Source organism: Caretta caretta, chromosome 11, assembly GCF_965140235.1.
Source record: "Caretta caretta isolate rCarCar2 chromosome 11, rCarCar1.hap1, whole genome shotgun sequence".
NCBI lineage: Eukaryota > Metazoa > Chordata > Testudines > Cheloniidae > Caretta > Caretta caretta.
The window spans coordinates 78,537,009-78,556,364 of NC_134216.1; the positions used below are offsets into that span (position 1 = coordinate 78,537,009).

At 51.3% G+C, this 19,356-nt stretch overlaps 1 protein-coding gene across 1 annotated transcript in view; it reads left to right on the top strand.

The window, feature by feature from the left end:
- Positions 1-279: 279 nt before the first annotated feature.
- Positions 280-19,356, top strand: part of PCBP3 (poly(rC) binding protein 3) — an 80,095-nt gene continuing 61,018 nt past the window's right edge. Inside the window, exons 1-2 of the mRNA XM_048869359.2 lie at positions 280-528; positions 16,751-16,897. Of these exons, the coding sequence (XP_048725316.1) occupies positions 16,829-16,897 (69 nt within the window). The 5' untranslated portion in view covers positions 280-528; positions 16,751-16,828. The remainder of the gene's footprint in view (positions 529-16,750; positions 16,898-19,356) is intronic.

The window sequence follows — 19,356 nt, forward strand, 5'->3', positions numbered from 1 at the left end:
GAATGGAATTTTTTAATTTTAGCTAAAATTGTTTGGTTTTCTTCTAAAAATTTTCATTTTTTGATTTTTTGACAAGAACCTGAAATTTTTCACATAAAAACCTTCCATTTTCTGACCTATTCTAGTTCTAATCATGAGAAAGTATTTCTGCTTTGGATCTGAGGAAATGAGCAAGATTTTGAGCACTGTACAGGTCTGAAAAATGTTGTCAGCTCACTGCAATGGTAATGAACTGGGATTTTTATTGATATTTTCACAAATCTCTGCACCGCAGTGGATGACTTTATTCCCACAAAGAAGGATCTGAGGAAAGAAATGTCTCTCAGCTCTGCTTGCCGACAAGAAGGGAGCGGTAATGCTGAGGGATTCTTTTCACCTCACTGGTTTCACCCGACAATGCACCCTGACAAGGACCGTCAGACCTAGTTAATCCAGCTCAGTGTGTGCTTTCAATATAAACTCCTCCAAACTCTGCAGCTGAATGAATCAATGGACCATGCTTGTTCCGGGAGGTAGTGTCGTCCAGTGGTAAGTGTGGGCAAGTAGGGTTCAGAACTCCTGGCTTCTGCTTCTCACAGCTCTGGGGCAGACTGTAGCCTCCTGTGGCAGGGGCCCCGGCTGAGGAAAACTCCATGAGATTACCATTGTCATGTTTTCTCCAAATTATTCCATTGGGGCAGGGGGGTTGTCTCACCAAAGAAGGAGCAGAGGTTCAGACCCTGAGACCCGCAGCTCCCCTGACATATAGGAGATAAAGGACCAAACATGCAGAGCACCCATGCCGCGGCCTTGGCTCTGGGGTCCATGCTCTTCTTCCAGCTGCCTGGTTCCAAAGGAGGAAGGTGCTTTCAGAGCGCCATGCAGTGCCTTCTCCATGGTGTGATAAGTCAGCTCGCTCCCTTCCTGGGATTCGGTTTGATGGGCCAACATAAACTGACTGCATCTCTCTATCGGGCCTCTTGCCATCGTCTCCCGCGCTCTGCTCCTCACCCCGCAGCGCGTGGGAGCAGGGTGGTGAATCTATTCCTCTGCAGAATGTGACGCCGCTGTGACTTAATGGGGGCTGCACGTAGGTGGAAAGGAAACTACAGGCCAAGTCTTGCACAGTCGTACCTGCACGAACTGATGGGGTCTACTTCTGATCTCAGGGCTGTGGTCCATGCACGGATGTCCCGTTCCCCACTAGAAATAGTGGTGGCGAGGCTAGTCCCCTCCTGGGTCGGCACTCCCCCCTTTCCTGGGACCCTGTGGAGGGCTTTCGAAAGAGAGCTGGCCAAGCTGAGCTGCTGGTGGAGAGGCAGCGATGGGGACATGTGACTTACCGGGGTACAATCCAGACTAATGAGTGCTATGATATACCTGTACCCTGGTATATCATGGGGGACCTACCCATCTTTGTCCAAGGGGCTCTGTCAGAGCTCCCCAGGCTAACAACAGTGCACACCAAGGCCTGGGATAGGCCTGGTGCCTGGGTGAAGTTTTAAACATAACTTTAGGCCTGGGGATGGCCAGGGGATGGGGCTAGGTCTGTGGCTGACAGGGACAGGGACGTGGCAGCTGGAGCCACAGCAGGTGTGGGGTAAGGCTAGGACTGAGGGTGATAAGTAGAAGTCATGGCTTTGGGACGTGAGTGGGGCCTGGCGCCCCGGGGCAGGGAAAGGCCAATGAGAGCCTGTGCTGTGCGGGGAGGGTGGGGTGGCTAGGGGTGCCCCACCTGGGGCTGGGCGTGGGAGGATCATGCCCGGAAACAGCAGTACCAGATGTGCACGGAGAGGGAGTGCTGCCTGCAAACTGTGGCTAGGGGTATGGCCGAAGCATGACAGCGTGTGGCTGGAGGAGGGAGTATGTGTGTGTGTGGGGGGGGAATAACACAAAGCCACCATCCGCTGTAACAACAGGTTAAAATAGCTCTAATTCTGAAAAACTACTGCACATAGGACGGAAGAACCCAATGCACAGCTACAGACTAGGGACTGAATGGCTAGGCAGCAGTTCTGCGGAAAAGGACCTAGGGGTGACAGTGGACGAGAAGCTGGATATGAGTCAGCAGTGTGCCCTTGTTGCCAAGAAGGCCAATGGCATTTTGGGATGTATAAGTAGGGGCATAGCGAGCAGATCGAGGGACGTGATCGTTCCCCTCTATTTGACATTGGTGAGGCCTCATCTGGAGTACTGTGTCCAGTTTTGGGCCCCACACTACAAGAAGGATGTGGATAAATTGGAGAGAGTCCAGCGAAGGGCAACAAAAATGATTAGGGGTCTGGAACACATGAGTTATGAGGAGAGGCTGAGGGAGCTGGGATTGTTTAGCCTGCAGAAGAGAAGAATGAGGGGGGATTTGATAGCTGCTTTCAACTACCTGAAAGGGGGTTCCAAAGAGGATGGCTCTAGACTGTTCTCAATGGTAGCAGATGACAGAACGAGGAGTAATGGTCTCAAGTTGCAGTGGGGGAGGTTTAGGTTGGATATTAGGAAAAACTTTTTCACTAAGAGGGTGGTGAAACACTGGAATGCGTTACCTAGGGAGGTGGTAGAATCTCCTTCCTTAGAGGTTTTTAAGGTCAGGCTTGACAAAGCCCTGGCTGGGATGATTTAACTGGGAATTGGTCCTGCTTCGAGCGGGGGGTTGGACTAGATGACCTTCTGGGGTCCCTTCCAACCCTGATATTCTATGATTCTATGATTCTATGAAAACTAAATGGCAGCCTTTCTCCCAAAGCTGTATGGGAACCGATGGCAGCCAGCACTCCTCTCTTCAGTAATGTAGTGATGTAAGCTGAGGTCCAGGCCTGCCCTGCACTGTGCGTTTACCTTCTGTATGGTGTTAGCACACGATGTGCTTCTGGGGCAGGGGCTGGCTACAGCAGCCTGCACCGAACTCCACTATCGTGGGTGTGCAGAGGACCACGTTCTGCAGGGTATCTCAAGAGTACAACAGGGCTCCAAATTGGTTCAGTTGGGTTTGAAGCCTGAGGACTCATTGCGTCCTGACTTACACTGTGTGTTTCATTTCATTTTTAAGGCCTGAGATGTCCGAGGATTTGCTAGCGTGCAACTAATGCACCCAGTGACTCAAAATGAGCGTGCCAAAGGAGATGGGCTGGTGCAGTTGTACATATAGGGAGCATGGGAGAGTGCTGGTAGGTACCGAATCTGTTCAGCACTTCCATGCAGAGCCTTTATAAGTGTTTGACAAAAGATCAAACACAAGAGCAAGACACGCTCGCCTAGAGGGCTCTCCGCAGTCTCCTAGTGGCTGCACTCTGAATGCTGGAAATGTGGCCCTAATGCTGGTTTTGCTAGCCAAGGTGCTGGAGCAATCGAGGCAAGCCTCAAACACAGTGTCCAGCCCTGCAAAACCTTGCTCACATTAACAGCCCTCCTGGACTCATGTAATTTCCTGTGGTAGAAGGTCACAGACTGCAGGGATGGTCCCAGCTTAAGGGCCTGATCCAAAGCCCACTGGAGTCACTAATAATCTCCTCGACTTCAATAGAGATGTACTTAAAATTAGAGCTGGTAACACAGAATGGCCATTTGCTTTCACAATTTTGAAGGAAACAAAACAATTTTCATTTCATTTGATTTTTTGTGTGTGTAGATTTTCCAAATGTTCGTTTAAATGAGTTGAAGCCAACGCACAGAAAATGGCCTGGAATCATTTAATCAAACATTAGAAAATTTTGAACCACACAAACATTTTTCATAAAAAAAACCCACGTGGTTCTAACAAGCATTTTTTAAAAGTAACAATCCAAAAATCATAAAACCCTTTTCAAGGAGAAATCTGCAACCAGCTGCAGTTAAAATAGGCAATGCCCTTTCCGAGTCAGGTTGCTGTCAAGCCTTTGTGCTCCAAAATAAAGATGGTGTTCAGTGCAGGCTAAGGCTAAACCCGGGCAGTGACCAATGCAGATTCAGGCACCCGTAGCATGACTCAGAACCCTGCCTTCACTTTGCCATTCAGCTGACTATGCAAATAGACACATCTGTGCCCAACAGGAAACTACTTCTCCAAATTAGGGGGGGAAATTGTACCAATCAGACGCTCTCTGCTCCCTTCCAATGTATATCTTGTTCCTGTACTAGACACGGTAGCTTTGTTGCACTCTGACATGTGAACCAAACAGAATGATGTTTTGTGGAGCGCAGATCAAAATGCTTCATTTCGCGCCTCCTTCTGTCCCCTGTGTCTTCCCAATGGAGAGGGTGGGGGGGAATCCTGAACATTGGTTTGGTTTTATATCAGAGTAGGTTTTCACTTTCGTTTCAATTGATTTTTAATGTAATTTACTTATATTTATAATTCTTTTAATAGAATGTTTCTTTACAAAAACTAATTTCCCCAATACTAATTTCCCCCTACTGTTACTCACACCTTCTTGTCAGCAGCCTGGAATGGGCTACCCTCATTACTACTACAAAAGTGATTTTCCCTCCCTGTTAATTGAATTGTCTCGTTAGCACTGACTCCTCACTTAGTAAGGCAACTCCCATCTTTTCCTGTACTATGTATATATATATACCTGTATTTTCCACTCCATGCATCTGATGAAGTGGGTTCTAGCTTATGCCCAAATAAATGTGTTAGTCTCTAAGGTGCCACAAGGACTCCTTATTGTTTTTGCTGATACAAACCAACACGGCTCCCCCTCGGAAACCTTTGTTTGTCATGTTTTATTTCCAAACATGATTTTTGAAATTTTGAAATAATCAAAAATTTAAAAAAATCACCCAAAGAAATCCCACCTCTAATGAAGCCAGTCAATCCAAAGTTGCAATGAAAGTGCAGAGAGAAGGGGGAGGGGAAATGCTTTCACTGTTTGGTTTTCTCTGTTCTCCCCTCTTTTCCTTCTGCTATGTCACTTTGCTGATCAGCTTTTCACAGGGTGGTCTTCTGTATATGTTTTTAAAAGAACACCTCCTTTTGGCAGTTTTTCTATCTGAAAAACAAGAAATGGATTTAAAACATGGATATTCTTCGACAAGAAGAAGAAAAGTGTGCCCAGCTCTCTGCCAGGGGCCATATTTGCTGCTCACTAGAGAAATGCATGCCGGGAACATGCCAAGTAAAAGCAAAAAAAAAAAATGTGGCTTTATTTTAAAATGCATGAAAAGGTTCCTTATGTTTTGTCTGTGTCATTGGCAGAGGGAGGAACCACACCCTGGACTGCAAGGTTGTAATCATTTTTAGTAAGGAAGCTCCCACATGCGGTGCTCTGGTGGAACTAAGGGCTCCTCATGCGTGTGAAAGCACTGCCCCAGATTGCTTCCAGCATCCCTGCCCCACAGCGATGGATTGTGGCTCACACCGGACCCAACCAGCAGGACATGGGGGCACTGCCAGGGCCTTTCCCTCCTCCCCGCAGGAGTGCTCCATATTCTCATTGGTGGATGCTGGATACTTGCCCCAGGAGAGCCCTCTCTGGTGCCCAGTGTTCAGTCAGCTGGGGAAAATCCCAATCTACGGTTGGCCATTGTAGGAAGGAGCTCATTCCCAGCACACTCAGAAATTCGTTTATTGGGGAATTAGGTGGTTCAGGGTGCCAAGGAGCCAAGGAACAGTGCCTCCAACAGGAATGAGCCTTTGTGACTGATGGGCCCGCAGAACTTTCATAGCCAATCTACAGCAGAGGAAAACTTCAGCTAGATATGGCTCTTCAGTCTTTGGGCTGGATTTTGCCCCTCTGTAAGCCGATGCAATGCCATTGACGTCAGTGGAGGTGTACCTGCTTACCCGGGTCTGAATCTGGCCCCTTATCTTTTTGATCCACTGGACTGGACGTAATGGTATCTTTGGGGCCTTCAAGCAGAAAGACAAAGAAGCAATTTCAAGGCTTCTTTGAAATAAGCAGAAGATGATGGCCACTGAAGAGGAGGAGCTTTAAATGCCTCTCGCTCTTTTTGGGCAGGACATAGAACGCATTGTTCGGAATCACACAAAATAGCGTGTTGGGAAAATTGTTTTTAAGCCCTTTGTCTCTGGGGATAATTCCCAAATGGCGAAAGGCAGATAGATGAAGTCATTGCCTCGGCTGTACTATCCCCCACGTTTTTCAGGGAGTTTATGAACTCAGATATAAAGACTTACCTTTCACCAGAATGATTAAGAAAAGGCCAGTGTAGCTTTGCTGCTCATTGAAGCATGAAGCGTGTTTAATTTAATAACGCTGATAAGTCTTAAAGCCAGGAGCATTTGGCTAACACATGACCCACTTTTTCAATCAATTGGAAACATTTACATAACCGACTGATTCAGGGTTCTGCATTTGTTGGCTATGGAGGAAGGAATAAAAAAACACCGTTAAAAAAAACAAATTGGTTACAGCTCAGATAAGTATCTCTGATAAGGATTTGCTAAACCATCCCTTGCATATGCAGTTCATACATTATGATGTATATCTTGCAACTGAAAGATGGCAGATTCAATCAAACCTTTAAATCATAGACTATCAGGGTTAGAAGGGACCTCAGCAGGTCATCTAGTCCAACCACCTTGCTCAAACCAGGACCAATCCCCAATTTTTGCCCCAGATCCCTAAATGGCCCCCTCAAGGATTGAACTCACAACCCTGGGTTTAGCAGGCCAATGCTCAAACCACTGAGCAATCCCTCCCCGCATGCGAATTGTGAACCAGACGTTCAGGGCTACATTGTGTTTTTCCTCTTGCCCTGTGCAAGGGTCGGCACATTGATGTTTTCCTGTTGTTTTAGGGGTACTTATCTGCTGAGCCTTCCATGCCAGCCCCTTTCTGCTGGCTGTTACATTGTGGGGTGGAGCCAAAGGTATACCCACTCCCCGCCCCTCCTGCCCACCTGCTTTGCGAGGGAGTGAGCTTGTCCCTGCATGCCTCCAGCCAAGGGCTGGGGAGGCCATGCAGGAGTGCAGTGGGAGGCCTCGCAATCTCTTTTGGGTAGCCCACCTCCCAAGATAGCCTTAAGAATGTGGCCCAGCATGCTGGAGCATCTTGACAAGTGGCTATTTGTAATATTGGAAAGCTGTCCTATGCTGCGGGAGGTGTTTTCTCAGGCTGAGTGTGCAATGCGTTTCCCCCACAGCCCAACTCTGCTGCACTGCCTGAGGGGCGCCAGGCTCTGCCACCAGTACTGCTGGGGCTAGGCAGGCCTTCCCGTGGATTTCGGCAAGAAGGCCGGAATCGGTGCTGCATGGCCACGGCTGCAGGGAGAAGCAATATTTTCCCTGGTCAGGCTTTGAAGTGGCTGCAAAGTCATAGAATCATAGAATCATAGAATCATAGAATATCAGGGTTGGAAGGGACCCCAGAAGGTCATCCAGTCCAACCCCCTGCTCAAAGCAGGACCAATTCCCAGTTAAATCATCCCAGCCAGGGCTTTGTCAAGCCTGACCTTAAAAACCTCTAAGGAAGGAGATTCTACCACCTCCCTAGGTAACGCATTCCAGTGTTTCACCACCCTCCTAGTGAAAAAGTTTTTCCTAATATCCAATCTAAACCTCCCCCACTGCAACTTGAGACCATTACTCCTCGTTCTGTCATCTGCTACCATTGAGAACAGTCTAGAGCCATCCTCTTTGGAACCCCCTTTCAGGTAGTTGAAAGCAGCTATCAAATCCCCCTCATTCTTCTCTTCTGCAGGCTAAACAATCCCAGCTCCCTCAGCCTCTCCTCATAACTCATGTGTTCTAGACCCCTAATCATTTTTGTTGCCCTTCGCTGGACTCTCTCCAATTTATCCACATCCTTCTTGAAGTGTGGGGCCCAAAACTGGACACAGTACTCCAGATGAGGCCTCACCAATGTCGAATAGAGGGGAATGATCACATCCCTCGATCTGCTCGCTATGCCCCTACTTATACATCCCAAAATGCCATTGGCCTTCTTGGCAACAAGGGCACACTGCTGACTCATATCCAGCTTCTCGTCCACTGTCACCCCTAGGTCCTTTTCCGCAGAACTGCTGCCTAGCCATTCGGTCCCTAGTCTGTAGCTGTGCATTGGGTTCTTCCGTCCTAAGTGCAGGACCCTGCACTTATCCTTATTGAACCTCATCAGATTTCTTTTGGCCCAATCCTCCAATTTGTCTAGGTCTTTCTGTATCCTATCCCTCCCCTCCAGCGTATCTACCACTCCTCCCAGTTTAGTATCATCTGCAAATTTGCTGAGAGTGCAATCCACACCATCCTCCAGATCATTTATGAAGATATTGAACAAAACCGGCCCCAGGACCGACCCTTGGGGTACTCCACTTGATACCGGCTGCCAACTAGATATGGAGCCATTGATCACTACCCGTTGAGCCCGACAATCTAGCCAGCTTTCTACCCACCTTGTAGTGCATTCATCCAGCCCATACTTCCTTAGTCATTCCATTCTTTGTGTTTCATTGTTTATATTCTTTTCTAGTCTCTTTCCTGGTGTTCTTAATGCAGGGCGCTGGTGCTAACCTGCCCTTTCAGAGGTACATTGTTAGAGTGGGAGGAGGGGAGGGCTGGCACCAGAGGTGAAAGTAAGCCGGTACACCCCGGTACGGCGTACCGGTAAGAGCCGGTGCTCCGTACTGGGGCAGCCCAGCTTCCCCAGGGGGCAATTTAAAGGGCCTGGGGCTCCCAGCAGTGCCTGGAGCCCCAGGCTCTTTAAATTGCCTCCAGAGCCCCGCTGCTGGAGCCCTGGGGTAGCGGCTGCAGGGCTCCGGCAGCTATTTAAAGGGCCTGGGGCTCCCCTGCTTCTACTGCTTGGGCCCTTTAAAGAGCCACTGGGGCCCCGCCGCCGCTACTCCAGGGCTCCGGCGGCTATTTAAAGGGCAGGGCGGTAGAAGAGGGGAGCCCCGGGCCCTTTAAATAGCCCCCGGAGCCCCAGGCTGCTGCTGCTACCCCGGTGGGGGGGGGCACTTACCTTACAGGGTGGGCTGGGGCTGGCTCTGACCCCCTCAACCCCGTCCCTTCCGCCCTAGGCCCCGCCCCATTCCGGGGGCCAAAGCTGGCCCCAGAGTACCGGTAAGTCACTCGACTTACTTTCACCCCTGGCTGGCACACCATTTATAGACTGAAGCTTCCAGGCCATGGCGCGGCCAGCCTGCCACTTTGGACCCACTTACACTCATGAAATGAGGGCAGCTGAACCCTTGGGCTGCACTAAGAACATACCTGTCAGGCGCTGCCTGCCTTCTCCCCCCAGCTCCCCAAACAATGCTTTTCTCCTTGATATCCTTGACTCCCCCTCCTGGATCTTTGAGCACCCGTGTCCCTTTGTCTCCTTTTCCTACTGCTCTGGAAGGCTCAGTGTCATGCTGACCCCACAGTCTGGGTGCGGGGTGCAGCTCCCTCCAGAGAGGCCAGAGCTCCCTGCCCTGGGTGGCTGAGCTGTCCTAATTAGGACCGTCCCTCCTGGAAATGTATTTTCTCTGTGTGCAGCAGTTGTGGCTAAGATGCTCTATAGCCTGGGGACAGCGAGACCCTGTGGCCCGATTACTGCAGGGCCGGCAGAGCTGGCAGCTAATTAAGGGCACTCCTGACAGCATGCCAAGAGCCCTGGGACTCTGCACCGTCAGATTTGGGAAGGCGACTGCTGCTATGAATTTGGAAAGAATCAGGATTCACCAATGAGAGGCTTTCCCCTGTTAATTTGGAGAGAGGACTAGAGTCATTTATAAAGTGCAGTAAACAGGCAGGGATTAGGCTGCCACTGAAATCAGCTCTGATGGATTTTGCCCTTCTGAGGATAAACAGAGCTTTAATTTTCACTCCGTGGGTGAGAGACCCGACTGACTGGGGACCTGTTTCAAGCTGTGACATGCAGCGAGCAAGCAAAACACACTTTGAGTTACTAATTACTGATTCACCCTCCTTCCCCCGGCTCTCTCCATCGCATCTATACTACTGCCCACAGCCATCAGACTGGTCTTTAATGGTTGGCTATCATTAGACATTGTAAAAATAAATTATGACTAACAGATGCTCGTAAGCTGCCTGAAATGCCCTGTTGAGGTTACAGGGACAAACCATCCCGATGTGTCGAAAGAATAGTAAGTATGGCAGGCGACCAGCTTGGCTTAACGGTGAAATCCTAGCAGATCTTAAGCATAAAAAAGAAGCTTACAAGAAGTGGAAGGTTGGACATATGACCAGGGAACAGTATAAAAATATTGCTCGGGCATGTAGGAATGAAATTAGGAGGGCCAAATCGCACCTGTAGCTGCAGCTAGCGAGAGATGTTAAGAGTAACAAGAAGGGTTTCTTCAGGTATGTTGGCAACAAGAAGAAAGCCAAGGAAAGTGTGGGCCCCTTAATGAATGAGGGAGGCAACCTAGTGACGGAGGATGTGGAAAAAGCTAATGTACTCAATGCTTTTTTTGCCTCTGTCTTCACGAACAAGGTCAGCTCCCAGACTGCTGTGCTGGGCATCACAACATGGGGAATAGATGGCCAGCCCTCTGTGGAGAAAGAGGTGGTTAGGGACTATTTAGAAAAGCTGGACGTGCACAAGTCCATGGGGCCGGACGAGTTGCATCCGAGAGTGCTAAAGGAACTGGCGGCTGTGATTGCAGAGCCATTGGCCATTATCTTTGAAAACTCGTGGCGAACGGGGGAAGTCCCGGATGACTGGAAAAAGGCTAATGTAGTGCCAATCTTTAAAAAAGGGAAGAAGGAGGATCCTGGGAACTACAGGCCAGTAAGCCTCACTTCAGTCCCCGGAAAAATCATGGAGCAGGTCCTCAAACAATCAATCCTGAAGCACTTACATGAGAGGAAAGTGATCAGAAACAGTCAGCATGGATTCACCAAGGGAAGGTCATGCCTGACTAATATAATCGCCTTCTATGATGAGATTACTGGTTCTGTGGATGAAGGGAAAGCAGTGGATGTATTGTATCTTGACTTTAGCAAAGCTTTTGACACGGTCTCCCACAGTATTCTTGTCAGCAAGTTAAGGAAGAATGGGCTGGATGAATGCACTATAAGGTGGGTAGAAAGTTGGCTAGATTGTCGGGCTCAACGGGTAGTGATCAATGGCTCCATGTCTAGTTGGCAGCTGGTGTCAAGTGGAGTGCCCCAGGGGTCGGTCCTGGGGCCGGTTTTGTTCAATATCTTCATAAATGATCTGGAGGATGGTGTGGATTGCACTCTCAGCAAATTTGCGGATGATACTAAACTGGGAGGAGTGGTAGATATGCTGGAGGGCAGGGATAGGATACAGGGGGACCTAGACAAATTGGAGGATTGGGCCAAAAGAAATCTGATGAGGTTCAATAAGGATAAGTGCAGGGTCCTGCACTTAGGACGGAAGAACCCAATGCACAGCTACAGACTAGGGACCGAATGGCTAGGCAGCAGTTCTGCGGAAAAGGACCTAGGGGTGACAGTGGACGAGAAGCTGGATATGAGCCAGCAGTGTGCCCTTGTTGCCAAGAAGGCCAATGGCATTTTGGGATGTATAAGTAGGGGCATAGCGAGCAGATCGAGGGACGTGATCATCCCCCTCTATTCGACATTGGTGAGGCTTCATCTGGAGTACTGTGTCCAGTTTTGGGCCCCACACTACAAGAAGGATGTGGATAAATTGGAGAGAGTCCAGCGAAGGGCAACAAAAATGATTAGGGGTCTGGAACACATGAGTTATGAGGAGAGGCTGAGGGAACTGGGATTGTTTAGTCTGCAGAAGAGAAGAATGAGGGGGGATTTGATAGCTGCTTTCAACTACCTGAGAGGTAGTTCCAGAGAGGATGGTTCTAGACTATTCTCAGTGGTGGAAGAGGCCAGGACAAGGAGTAATGGTCTCAAGTTGCAGTGGGGGAGGTTTAGGTTGGATATTAGGAAAAACTTTTTCACTAAGAGGGTGGTGAAACACTGGAATGCGTTGCCTAGGGAGGTGGTGGAATCTCCTTCCTTAGAAGTTTTTAAGGTCAGACTTGACAAAGCCCTGGCTGGGATGATTTAATTGGGTATGGGTCCTGCTTTTGAGCAGGGGGTTGGACTAGATGACCTCCTGAGGTCCCTTCCAACCCTGATATTCTATGATTCTATGATTCTATGATTCTAAATACTCTGTGACTAGCTAGCAGAGCCCACCTTCCTCCTGGACTGCCCAGGGTACAACTGTATCGTACAGGCTGCTGGATAATCAACTCTTACTGAAAGGATCCCTCATTAACTGCCCCTCAAGCTGTCCCCTTGGTCCTGCCTGGAGCTGCAACCCCTGCACACGCCTAATGCAGAGGATTAAAGGGTCCGAACATCTTTGCTGTTGCCGTCCCAGTGTAAATTGTGGCATGGCTCTGCAGGCTGTGACAGGCCTTATTTTCCCTGCTGGACCGAGCTCAGAAGAGTGATAAATGGTGTGAGAGGGCGGCAGGTGCAATGTCTCATCCCTTTCCATCCCGGTAGGTATTTCCGCACCGTCTGAAACGGAGGACGTTGTTCCACAGAACACACCGAGACTAGACACCGTGATGGAAGCCTTTTGCCCGTGGCGATGGAGAACCTGGGGAGAGGTTAGAAAGGAGACAATGAGATTCATTTTCCCTTCCTCTCTGGTAACATAAAGGGGTAGAAATTGCCCCCAGGGTTATCCCAGGTGTTAGGGGATTGTCAGGACAGATGGCACAGAGCTGCCGCAACACCTCAGCACTGCCCCCTCTCCCAACCCAACCCTCAGGGACCATGACAGCCGAGTGTCAGAGAGAACTACCCTCAGGATGCTGTAATTCATGTCAGGGCCAGCCAGACCCCTAGCCGCCTGGCCAGTTTTTCTCCTGCCTTGCTGGTTGCTCGTTGCGATGTGCTGAGATTTTTTCACTCATAACTCTTGGCACACTCCAACCTGTGATCTTGCTGCGTGCACGTGTGGGACCATCAGTGGCTGCATCCACTGTGGCATGCAGGTCAGGTGGCTGCTGGAAGTGCTGTTAGCATGGCACCCGGATCTCACTCTGCGTGTGGGGCCCTCGACCTCTCAATGTGGCGGCTGAGGCTCCTGCTTCCTACCGCACCAGAAAGCAGGACCCCACCAAAGAGGGGTAAGGAGTGGGAACCAGGGTGGGGGAGACAGGGGCTCCTGAGAGGGGACATGGAGGGGCTCCCTGGGCTGAGGGTCCAGGGAGGGGGCAGGAGGTCAGGCCAGGGAGGGGGACACCTGGGAGGGGAAGAGGAGGATCAGGCTAGTGGGGCAGGGAGTGCGGGTGGCAACTGTTTCTGCCTCTCAGAAAGCCTAAGAAAGGGGAGGTGCAAAGAGGGTTTAGAGCATTAGATACCGTGATGGGCACAGTGGGCTGGAGAGGACAGCAACCAGAGTGGAAGGGCTCAGGGGAGGGTGTGGACAGGACTCTAGTAGATAGTACCAAGGTGACTCTAGTCGATAGTACAGTCAATGTGTTTAGAGATAAAAGGAGATGGGGAGGTGGTATGAGAGTGAGGCAGGGTCGAGGGTCACAGGGAGGTAATAGGGGAGGGAGTCAGGGTCAAAGATGGTTGGAGAACCGCACTCAGAGAGTAGTTATCAGTGGTTCACAGTCAAACTGGAAGGATCTGTCCTGGGTCTGGATCTATTCAATATCTTCATCAATGATTTAGATAATGGCATAAAGAGTACATTGATAAAGTTTGCGGATGATACCAAGCTGGGAGGGTTTGCAAGCGCTTTGGAGGACAGAATTAAAATTCAAAGTGATCTGGACAAACTGGAGAAATGGTCTGAAGTAAATAGGATAAAATTCAATAAGGACAAATGCAAAGTATTCCACTTAGGAAGGAACGATCAGTTGCACAAATGCAAAATGGGAAATGACTGCCAAGGAAGGAGTACTGCGGAAAGGGATCTGGGAGTTTTAGTGGATCACAAGCTAAATATGAGTCAACAGTGCGCTGTCACAAAACAATCAAACATCACTCTCGGATGTATTAGCAGGAGTCTTGTAAGCAAGACACGAGAAGTCATTCTTCCGTTCTGCTCTGTGCTGATAAGGCCTCATCTGGAATAATGTGTTCAGTTCTGGGCACCATGCTTAGGGAAAGACGTGGACTAAATAGAGAAAGTCGAAAGTCCAGAAGAGAGCAACAAAATGATGAAAGGTCTAGAAAACATGACCTGTGAGGAAAGATTTGAAAAAATTGGGTTTGCTTAGTCTGAAGAGAAGACTGAGGGGGGACATGAGAACAGTCTTCAAGTACATAAAAGGTACATAAATAGGAGGAGGATAAATTGTTCTCCTTAACCTCTGAGGATAGGGCTTAAATTGCAGCAAGGGAGGTTTAGGTTGGACATTAGGAAGTCAGAGTGGTGAAGCACCGGAACAAATTGCCTAGGGAGGTTGTGGAATCTCCATCATTGGAGTATTTAGGAGCAGGTTAGATAAATACCTGTCAAGGATGGTCTAGATAATACATAGTCCTGCCTTAGCGCAGGGAACTGGACTAGACGACCTCTCGAGGTCTCTTCCAGTCCTACATTGCTCTGATTCTGCAGGGTTTTATGGTTGGGAGACAATGCTTATATTGTGAGGGGAAGAAAGTAGATGAGAGTGATAGGCAGTGAAAAGTGAAAGAGAGCAGTAAAGACAGGAAGGAAAGTGGGGATAAGGGAGGTCATGAAACTGTATGGGATGGGGTTGCTGGGGTGAACGGAGAGGTTACAGGAGGAGAGTGGGGAGACATCTCCATCAGTGACAAGACTGAAGGAGAAGAAAGTGATGGGGAAGGAGAAGGGAAGGGGGCGGCCCACAGAAGGGCCTTGATCCATGAGGCATGGTGCTGCCAGGGCTACTACAATACAAATAACGATAGAATGGTGTCCTCCTGAATGTGAAATGTTACAGATGGAGTTTGGTCATTCCAGTCTCTCCCAACCCTAGCTTAATCAGCCATGTACCCTAGTGATGCGCGGCTTTCTCCCATCTCCTCTCTCCCCAGGAAAGCTCCTTCTACTATAGGAGTATGTGCCAGGGGACATTTCTTCCATCATGTAACGTTGCCGTGTGGAAACCAAGAGCAATTGCAGATGGCTGTAATGAAGGTAGTACGGTGGTCTTCTGCTGGCTGTCATGGTCCCACAAGGCAACTCACGGGTCCAGCGGAGAGAGGGAGGCTTTTCTATTGCCTTAAGGGCACGTGTTTTGTGGGTTAGATGGATGAAATGATTGGTCCATTAAGTCCTGTATTCTGCTTCTGGTTGTGGTCAGCGCCTGATGTTTCAGAGTCAAATGGAAGGAACTGAGATGTGTAAGGACCTTCACAAGAAGAAAAATACCAGGTACTACAGGGCTCTTGAATCTAGTGGAGAAAAATGTAACAAGCACCAATGGCTGGAAGCTGAAGCCACCCGAATTCAAATTCCAAGTCAGGCACGGATTGTTAACAGTGATGGGGAATTATCCATTTGGCCAGCCTCCAAGGGAAGTGGTGCATTCTCCATCTCTGGATATCTTCAGACTGGATGCCTTTCTGGACGATATGCCGATGCAAATACAAATGCCTGGGCTCAGGACAGGGTAACTGGGTGAATTGTAATGGGCTGTGCTACACAGGAGGTCAGACTAGTTGATCTGGTGATCCCTTCTGGGCCATGGATTCATGAATGTCTTTAGCTCACCTATAACCAAGCGGGAAAAGCCTCACCGGTTGTGGCTGCTAGTGAGTGTAGTAGCCCACTGGATGCGTTTGGTTCCAGCTGCAGTTGTAGAGGATACACATCTGGCCCAGGTTCTCTGGTGCACCCAGGTGTGCTTGGCACAGGACCGGAGGGAATTTAGCACATGCCACCTTTGTGTTTCTCTAATCTTTGGGCCATCCAGAGAATGCTTTGGCCCTTGGTGCATGTCAGGCTCCCTATGACCCAAGGCACACTTCCCTCTTCCCCATTCCCGCCACTTTGCCTGAAGTGTGGGTAGCACTGAGCCGGCTCTCGACAAGCAGAGATTCCCCTTGCAGAATTCCTTGGCAGCTGATAAAGCTGGAGATCCGCAAGCCGAGGAGCTGACCCGACGAGAAAACCACAAATAGAAGTTCAGCAGGACATGAGCAGAGCTAGACTCTGGGAAGAAAAGCTCCCTGGGTAGGTTCTAGTCTTGCTTATAAGCAAGATGAAAAATGTGTATTACAAAGAATTGTCCCACTCTTTGGGTGTGTTTACGCTGTGATTAAAAACCCATGGCTGGCCTGTACCAGCTGACTCAGGCTTGGGTTCCAGGGTTGTCTAATGGCAGTGTGGAGGTTCAGGTTTGGGCTGGAGCCTGGGATCTAGGAGCCTGCAAGGTGGGAGGGGAACCTGTAAACAACCCCTTTGCCTGAGCCCTGCAAGCCTGAGTCAGCTGGCAGGGGCCAGCCACAGGTGTCTGATTGCAGTATAGACATACCCTTTGTCTGTCCCAGATGAGGGTGAGCCCCTACCTCACTCTTCTGGTTTTGATGTGCCCCATGAAACAAGCTCTTGCCATGTCGTACAAGCAATATACTGTGTGTCACATACATGCACCCACATCCTTTTACTATAACAAAAACAAAGAAGCAAACCCATGAGTATTCAGGAGCCCTGACCATGGGAGTTGTGCAGGTCAAGGGCAGAGCAAAGCATCTCCTCATCAGTCAGTGAACAGAACCTTACAAATGTCCCTTGTCTCCAAGCCATGTGGGAGCACTCAGCTTGTTCGTGTTCTGCTGAAGGCCAAGTCCAAGTCCCCGGCCATTGGCAGCAGGTGTTGTGGAAAGAGTGAAATCAGCTGGTAGACTTCATTGATTCAAAAGCAGGGAGCACTAAGCAGCTCTTCCTCTGTCTCCTTACAGGTGATTGTTTTAGGGCTGTCTTGTCCTTCCTTGGGGGCTTCCTGTTCCTTACCACACATCTCCCGTACTCAGTAGGAAATGGAATCAAAAGTCTCGGAAGGTGGCCTGAATGTTACTCTCACCATCCGGCTGCTCATGCATGGAAAGGTAAGGAGTGGATGCACGTTTTGTTGTCTTCATTTCAGCTCCATTGCCCGTAACAATGAAATGATCAGTGTTTACCAAATGGAGAAAGATGAAAGGCTAGATGGAGCCGTTCGGCCCTGCCCCGAGCAAGGGTCAGCATGTCACTGCGCTGCTCCAGGAGAAGCCTAGGAGGGAACTGGGACTCCGAGAGGTGCAATTCCTGCTCCCTGCTCGGGCCAGCCCTGACAGGGGTGCAGCTGCCTTCCCCCATTGCACAGGTTCCGCGCTGTCACGGCTCTTCCTCTTCCTCTCCCGCTTTCAAAGGCAAGGAGCTCTTTGCAGAGCTCAGTGAAGGACGAGACCTGAGGGAGCATTACTAGACACTTGAAGTCGCATGAATTTAGCACCATTCCACGGCTTTAGAGCAGCGTTTCTCAACCGGCTCAGGTTGGCATTGACTTGGTATTTAAAGGCAAAAATGTTTGCGGTCCCCTTACATTTCTCAAAAGAGTAAGAGCAAAATACATTTCAGTGACAAGCCTGTGTTACGGATTTGTGGGTGTCTTTGGAGAGGCTGACAGAGGATCCTTGGTCTTGAAGCAGAAGGGTTTTGGGGAGTGGGGGAATGAGATTTCCTTTGCTTTAGACTGTAAGAGAAGTTTCAACACCTCTCAACCCTTCCCCCCTCTTGGCCTCTCATGACCCCCCGGGGTCCCAAATCCTTCGGCTGAGAAATGAGGCTCCAGAGCAGGGGTGGGCACCCTACGGCACGCGAGCCGATTTTCAATGGCTCCCTGCTGCCTGCCGGGTCCCAGCCACCGGCCCCGCTCAGCCCGCTGCCAAACCCGGGCCGGGATCCCGGCAGGCTGCAGTGAGCCATGCAAAATCCTGCCTGACCCGCCCGCTCTTCTCTGCCCCCCCGCCTGCTCTTCTCCGCCCCCCCCCCCCGCCCCCCAGGCAGGGTGAAGAAGCTTGGTCCTGCCGGGTGCTGCTGCAGGGCAGGCAAGGTCCCCCCTCCCCGGCCTCTTCCCCCGCCGTGCGGGGGTCCTGTCCCTCCCCCCTCCCTCTCCCCCCCCCCCCGCTGTGCTGGGCCCTGCCCCTCTCCCTCCCTGCCGCCGCTCAGCTGGTGCTCTGGGGCAGGGGGGGAAGCGGAGCCGCTGCTCCGGGGAGGAGGCGGAGACGAGGTGGGGCCGGGGGTGTGGAGATGGGGGGTGGAATCAGGGCATGTCCCCCTCCCAGCTCCCTGCCCTGTCCCCTGCAGACCCCCACACCCCCAGCCCCCTGCCCTGACCTGTGCACCCCCCCACACACCTCCAGTCCCCTGCACCTCCCCTCACACCCTCACAGTCCCCTGCCCTGACCCCTGCCCCCCCCACAACCCGCCAGCCCTCTGCTCTCACCCCTGCCCCCCCTCACGCACCCCCAGCTCCCTGCCCCCCACGACCCCCAGCCCCCTGCCCTGACCCCTGCACCCCCTCACAAACCCAGCCCCCTGCCCTGAGCTCTGACCCCCCCACGACCCCCCAGCCCCCTGCCCTGACCCCTGCACCCCCTCACACACTCCCAGCCCTCTGCCCTGACCCCTGTACCCCCCCACATTCCCCCAGCCCCCTGCCTTGACCCCTGCACCCCCCACAACCCCCCAGCCCCCTGCCTTCACCCCTGCACCCCACACACACCCCCAGTCCCGACCCCTGCACCCCCCCTACATTCCCACCAGCCCCCAGCCCTGACCCCTGCACCCCCCACGACTCCCCAACCCTCTGCTCTCACCCCTGCACCCCCCCACACCCCCAGTCCTTTGCCCTGACCCCTGCACCTCCCCATGACCGCAGCCCCCTGCCCTGATCCCTGCACCCCCCCACGACCCCAGCCCCCTGCCCTGAGCCCTACACCCCCCACACACCCCAGCCCTCTGCCCTGAGCCCTGCACCCTCCACACACCCCAGCCCTCTGCCCTGACCCCTACACCCCCCCACACACACCGCCGCCCTCTGCCCTGAGCCCTGCACCCCCCCACGACCCCAGCCCTCTGCCCTGAGCCCTGCACCCCCCCACGACCCCAGCCCCCTTCCCTGATCCCTACACCCCCCACACACACACCCGAGCCCTCTGCCCTGATCCCGCACCCCCCCACACACTGCAGCCCTCTGCCCTGAGCCCTGCACCCCCACACACCCCAGCCCTCTGCCTTGAGCCCTGCACCCTCCACACCCTGCCAGCCCCACTCAGCCTGCTGCCGGTGTGGGGTCCCAGCCGCTGGCCCCGCTCAGCCCCCTGCCAGTCTGGGGTCCCGGCCGCTGGCCCCACTCAGCCTGCTGCCAGCCTAGGTGAACAGAACCCCAGGCTGGCAGCGGGCCGAGCGGGCCGGCGACGTAAGATCAGCATTTTAATTTAATTTTAAATGAAACTTCTTAAACATTTTGAAAACCTTGTTTACTTTACAAATGACAATAGTTTAGTTCTATAATATATAGACT